Raw genomic sequence first — 6,754 nt, forward strand, 5'->3', positions numbered from 1 at the left:
CCCCCCCATTAAAGAAGGGAACGGAGGTACTCTGAGCTAGGACAGCCAGGAGAAAAATATCTTTACTCAAGGGAATGTCAGCTGTAATACAGGCAGCCAGGCTGCCCGGCCCTCCAGAGAGCTTTAAGCAAGTCCTGCTGATTGCAGTGAGTTGGAGCTGCAGATGCTTTGCCCCAAGGAAACCTGTGGTCAAGGTAAGGGGTGGAAGGTGGCTGGCACCTCCTGTGTCAGAGAGGTGGATGCATTTGTGCCCAGCTGCCCTGGACCTGGGAAAGGGCACATCTGTGTGGTGGTTCCAGGGAGAAGGGAGGCCATGCACGTGGTCACTGCTGAACAGGGCTTTCCCACACGTGCCCACGAGCCAGTGTTATGGAATTGCAAAGGAAGACCAGAAAAGCAGAGGCTTTCCTGTTGCCACAGGCTCCACAGAGGCCTTGAGCCTTCCTGGGGAAAACTCTCCAAACGCTGAACACACTGTGCAGGGTTAACTGGGGCCAAAAGCTCGTGGTTCTTGTCGTTCCTCCTATTGCACAGATGGAAAGCTGTGCTGCCTCCTTACCTGTGGGTACAGGAGCCAGGATTACAAGTGCACTGACCTAAAAACCAGTTATTCTGTTTATTAATTTTAGAGTATTTTCCCTCCAGTGGCTGTGAACACCACAGTCACCTTCCACTGTGCAGGACAGGGAGGGAGCATTTAAAACCTCCCCGTGATTCCCAAAACCACCACAGAGAGACATTCAGACAGAGCTTATACATTTCACACGTGAAGCAGCAAACTCTGCAGCAGTAAATGCGCAAAATGCTGATTTCTCCCATTCCCACATCCTTTAAGATAGTACCAGGCTTTTGCAATCATCAAAACTGACACAGCACAACGGTGTGCCAGTGACTAGAGAGTTCTCTATTTACACACCACAAGGCAGTGAGGTTATACCTTGCAGGCAGAGGAAATGTGAGCAGTCAAAAAGCATCTGGGCTTCTAATGGAGAAAGATGATCGATATGGCAGCAACAATATTCAGCAATCATCACATTTATCTAAAGAGCAGTTTGATTTCTCATAAACTGTAAATCAGTACCTCAGAGGAATTGTTCCTCTGAAGTGCTGATTCAGATAATCCATTGGTCTCTGTCTTTCTTGCCTCACCCAAACTCTTTACAACAAGCATTCCTTGATAACTTGCCAATTCTACGGGAGGAGGTAGGAGGCATTTAAAATCAAATTTAAATTACCACATCTGTACTCATCCTCCCCTTCTTTACAGTTGAAGACACCATTGCACCTGGCTGATTTCTGGATACACTTAAAGGATGATCGACAGCGAAACTTCCCAATGCAGTTGTACTGGACTAAAAGGAATGAAAGAAAACAGGGCAATGAAAACACACTTGGAGATTAATTTAACACTTCTGAATTCCACTATCTGGCCAGATTTCAGTCTTGCTAAGGAAAAGCCAACTCCTGTATTCCAGGAACATTTGAAATACAACCTGGAGGCTGCTCCATGGTGCTGCTAAAACTCATTTATTAGTAATGACTCGTAGGAGGAGTCAGCCTTGCTGTGAGTGCTGTGTGTGCTGACTCCTTCCCAGCTCCCTCTACCCAGTTTAAGTTTCTCCCGAGGGCAAGTTCCTGCCTGGTACCTCAGACCCTCAGCAACAAATTAGGGAGACCCTTGGAAAACACATCCAGTACTCGCTCTTCCCAAGGGGATGCCTCAAATTCCCACAAACTGATCCCTGTTCCAGGTATGAAGACACAACATATTTGGCCTCTGGACCTGGGCAGGTCACACTTGCCAGCCACAACTAAACTCATTCTGCATTTTCTTTTCCTTTGTAAAAGTTGTTTTTGATAGGGGGAAAGTTCTTTAACTCTTTGAAGACAAACTTAGAGAAGTGAATTATAAGACAAAAATACGGTGTGGGCTACCTGCAGGTTTTTTTTTACCCCTGGTTTCTAAACTCAGCTCATTGCCTGAGGGGAGCTAACAACATTTTAATAGAGAAAGGTTTCCTGAAGCTGCAGGTTCCCCAGTGTTGTAAATATTACACCAATCCTCTCAGGAGTGCCAGACCTATTTTATCCCTACATGTAAATAAAATTTAAAGCCATCACATCAACAAGATTTTTTACTTCCGCAAACAAGCCACAGTAGCAGTTTAATTCTATTCTCAGTAAAAAGCTCATGAAAAATTAAGCATTTGAATGGTTAAGTGAGAACTTAATGAATAACTAATGGTACTCACCACCCAGGCCAACGGCAACTGCTAGGATTACTGCAAGGAATAAACCACAGATATAGGGGAAGTATTTTAGGGAGACAAGAGCATGGCACATTGAAGGTGGTTCAATATCTCCTGGAAACCAAACAGAGGAAACAGCTTCTGTGAGGTTAAACCAGCTGAGTTTGCAATGAAAAAAGATTTATCTAACATTAAATTAGATGTCATCAATAACTGCTGGATATACTTTATGAGCTGACCTCACCTGAAGGGATTTGGATCTGCTCTTTCAGGGAATGAGAAAGCTCCAAGAGCTTTGGGGCTGCTGCTGCTCTCAGATATCCCTTGAGCATTTGCCTTGGGAGGGTCTGAATTGTGTCCCTGCAGAGCACCTGGCCTGTCCTCAATGCAATCAACAATATGAGCTCCAAATTTTCATTTTCATGGGCTACATCACACTGGGAGCTTTTCAAGTATATGAGCACCTCTGCTGAAAACGTGAGTCCTGGGATAAAAATGAAATACAGACCTGTTTTGCCTGTGTAATCAAACTTGTGTGCAGCTCATAAATAGAAGCTCAAGACAAGAGGGAGGAAAGTCACTTGTCCTTCTGGACTTGGAAGCAAGGTTAACTGAAAATTATAAAAAGCTAAATTTGAAAAAAAGCAGGATCCTCTAACTAGTCCTGAAAACTGTGAAAAAGTGATCTGCTCCGAGTTTTGCTATAAAGGCAAGAAGAGAACTGAGCAATGGCTCGAGGCTGAGTCTTGAGTTTTCAGGTAGATGCATCTGAAGTTAAAATATACATCAGTAGTAATTGCTGAATACATTTCATGAGCTGGACCTGTTCAACAACCACTGACCTCCAGAGCTGACCTCTCCTTAGTGGTATTGCTGGTCTGGAAGACAACAAGTGATTCTGCTGAAATTAATGAATGGTTCACTTGTTTCAAATGTATTTTGATATACAAAGGGCAAACTGTGGGGATAAAGAGAACACAGCTGGGTCATGGGTGCACACAGGAACTGACGGACCCTTGTCTTTAATTTTAGTTCATACAACTCTTCACTTCCCCATTCCTCAGGCTTTGAAATTGAGATTGGCAGATACAATCAGTCAAGGATAAGGAGTGACTCCGAGGGTTTATAGACTCTCTACTAAATCCCAGCTTCCTCAGACTCCCAGCAGCAGATGAATAACTGGTTTTGGCAATGGAAGTGGTGTCTGGTATTCCAAAGATCTTACACAGCTGTAGCAGCTAATGGACTAGAAAATTAAATTGGTCTATTTTCATTCTGGAAGCTCGGTCTGTCTCTGTTGGAGCCCATGGTTGTTTTGAAACCTATGGGAAGCAGCAAACAGAGATGCTAATCCTCCAAGGCTGCTGCATTGTATATTCAGGTTTTTTAATGGACCAATTTCCAGGCTGAAAAAATTTCAAACAAACCATTCAAAAATGTGTCTGAAAAGCGTGGGGAAACGTTTGCTTATGTGTGAATAACCTGGCTGTGAGAAATGCTTGTGTCTGCAAGTCAACACAAGATGTCATCATGTTACTGAGCTGGCAAACCTCACACCTGGGGGAGGGAGGTCGTGTTTCTTCCTCCTCAGTGTGATTGCTTGCTCTGAGTGGGCAAGCACAGTTTGGCACACAGTGGCCATTTGGATTGCAAAGGTCAAAGGGCTCTGGATTGTCCTTACCAGATCCATCTGCACTCGGGTCCACTCTTGCTTGTGGTATGAAGAAAAATCTTTTGAAGGTAAACTGAATTGGTGGTACTGGCGGTTCATCTTCTGTAACAGAGATGATTTCAAGACTTCCAGTAGTGGGATTTGTCTCTTGTACCTGACTCAACAAGAGGAGAAAAAAAAAGAAAAAAGAAAGAAAATAATCATTATAACGTTGTCATAGAGTCACAGAATGGTTTGGGTTGGAAAGGACCTTAAGATCATCCAGTTCCTTCCCCCACCATGGGCAGGGACACCTTCCACTATCCCACGTTGCTCCAAGCCCCATCCAACTTGGCCTTGAACCTTTCCAGGGATGGGGCAGCTACAGCTTCTCTGGGCACCCTGTGCCAGGGCCTCACCACCCTCAAAGTGAAGAATTTCTTCCAAATATCTCATCTAAACCTTTTTGTAGCCCCCTTTGGGTACTGGAAGGCCACAACAAGGTCTCTTTGGAGCCTTCTCTTCTCCAGGATGAACACCAACTGTCTCAGCCTTTCCTCATAGCAGAGGGGCTCCAGCCCTCTGAGCATCTTCCTGGCTTCCTCTGGACTCACTCCAGCAAGGTTCATGTCCTTCCTGTGTTGGGGACCTCAGAGCTGGACATAATACATGGTTATAGACTTAATTTTCATGAGAGGAGCACTTATAATTAATTTACCAGCAAACTACTGAGGTTATTTTTTGTTCATATCTGTCTAAGCACCGTAGCTACTTTAAATAACTCACGCTGAGGGTGTGAATCCACCCCCTCCTCTATAATCTCAGTAGGAAACAAGAGAAAGACTAAAACGCGTAGGACACCAGCACAGCACCTGACAGGATCCTCATTCAGGGGAATTTTAGTCCAGTAAACTTTTGATGATTTACTACACAGGCAAAAAAATAAGGTTAGCTAGACCAGAATCTGGGGCAAATAGATTTGAAACGGTAATTTCTGATTCTGGTTCTGCACAACGGAGAAAGGAATCAGATTTTTGAACTCACAGTGGTGTGAAATAGGTCCAGGTTTGTTAAAGACAGTGGAGCTGGTAAGCTGTAAAAGCAGCATGTTTGCAGGGTCAGTCCAAGAAAATGCTTACAATGACACATTTTAGGCAAAGAATACATGTTTTATCTGTGACATTATACCTATAATGGAATATAACCTGGAATATTTTTGCACCTTTCAGCAATAAGGTTTACGGTCTTTCATTTGGTAAAATTTCACCTACATTTCAATGAACATAAATCAAACTTTGTAGAGAATCTGCCAGCATGATCGTTAAATATTAAAACCAAAAAGCCTTCTAGCTGGTGCATAATTTGCCCATCAGGAAACAAAACAGCATTGTGAAGTAAATTACCTGCAAGCTGAACACTGACATTTCGCTTATTCAGAGGCTATCACATGCTCCCAAAGCTTCACTCACCTCTTCCTGAGAAGTCATAGCTAAAAACAAAACTGTTTTCCTTCTTCATTATCGAAAGCAACCCAAAGGAAATTCGGAGTTTGCTGAGCCACCCTGCTCCGGGAGGGTTTCCAGCCGGCCGTTGCGCGTGGCATCACGGCCACAGCCCGTGTAACCCAACCTGGAGAGGGGTATCGGGTGGCCCCGGATGGCATGGCTACGGAAAGGGGGAGATAAAAATTCAACACGCTGTCTAATTATCCTAAGAACTCCAGGCAACATCGGAGCATTTGCAAACCTTCCCGCAACCCCTCAGCAAAGGAGCCCCAGGAACGCCACATGAGCGCTGGCTCATCCTCTGTCAAAGCTGAGGGGCCTGAATGCCAAGGGCTGTGGGTGGCAGAGGGCAGCAGCCCCAGGGCTTCACCTCTTCAGCACACAAAGCTCACAGACTCACCTTGCTCCTCCTTCACTTGGTTTAGCCTTCGCTGTGTGCCTGCACAGGGTTTTTGAAAAAAGCGTCTCATGTTGCTGAGGTATCAACTCAGTTGTACTCTGGGATTTAGAAAATGGAAATGGATGTTCAGCTGCAAGGAATGCTCAAGAGGAGTAATAATTTGGCTGGGTTGTTTTCACTAAGAAGAGAGATTCCTGACAGAGGGAAGGGTGGAGGGAAGAAGGAGAAGGAAGGATGATGCAAACAAACCACCAGAGTGTAAGTGAAACAAGGCTCCCGAGAGGCCAGGGAGGAAATTAAAGTTTTCCAGGATAAAACCCATGTCCCTGGAACATGGCTGAGATGAGAGAAGCTCTTCAGTCCCTTTTCTGTGCACAGTGGAAACTAGCACTTCCAAAGGAGAGGACATCACATCACGATCCTGTTAACTTAGGCCGTGACTTCAAGAATTCTTCGTCCTCTCCTGTGTCACTTTCAGCAGCCCTCCCTGGAAATGGGAACACTCTCCCCACCAGGCTTCAGGTAGCTCAGATGGTTCTCCAAATGGCTGGAGAACCAGCTCAAGCTGGCCAGGTGCCCCAAGGGGAACTTTAGCCAAAGTGGGGAAAACGTGAGGGCTCATTTCAGGAGACCAGCAGCTCAGGTGATCCTTTCAGTCTACGGGGTGAGGTGTCCTGTCCTCCACAGGGAAGACTGATAACCTGCAATGAGGACAGAAGATACTGTCTCCAACCAATTCACCCACTCTGGCCATGCTGGAAAGGCTGGGGACCAGCCAGGGCAGCTCTGCAAAGGCTCCCACAGTGGGACTGGCACCCCTGGAAAGGACAAGATCTTCTCCCTGCTTCCACTCTGAGCTGCTCCAAGCTCAGTCTCAGGGTGTGATGTCTAGATGGGACATTGGGTTTAATCTTCCACAGTGGGGTTATTCATTGATTTTGGCTGAGAA

General features: G+C 45.4%; 1 protein-coding gene across 1 annotated transcript in view; it reads right to left on the reverse strand.

Moving 5' to 3' along the window:
• The window catches only part of TMPRSS3 (transmembrane serine protease 3), a gene marked incomplete at its 5' end in the record, with an annotated part of 17,388 nt that extends 13,262 nt beyond the window's left edge, over nucleotides 1–4,126 (reverse strand). The window contains 3 exons of the mRNA XM_042032724.1: nucleotides 1,236–1,352; nucleotides 2,253–2,363; nucleotides 3,931–4,126. Of these exons, the coding sequence (XP_041888658.1) occupies nucleotides 1,236–1,352; nucleotides 2,253–2,363; nucleotides 3,931–4,126 (424 nt within the window). The remainder of the gene's footprint in view (nucleotides 1–1,235; nucleotides 1,353–2,252; nucleotides 2,364–3,930) is intronic.
• Between the last annotated feature and the right edge of the window lie 2,628 nt (nucleotides 4,127–6,754).

Source organism: Corvus kubaryi, unplaced genomic scaffold, assembly GCF_017639235.1.
Source record: "Corvus kubaryi isolate FWS band 111438036 unplaced genomic scaffold, C.kubaryi_AGA036_p1.0 133, whole genome shotgun sequence".
NCBI lineage: Eukaryota > Metazoa > Chordata > Aves > Passeriformes > Corvidae > Corvus > Corvus kubaryi.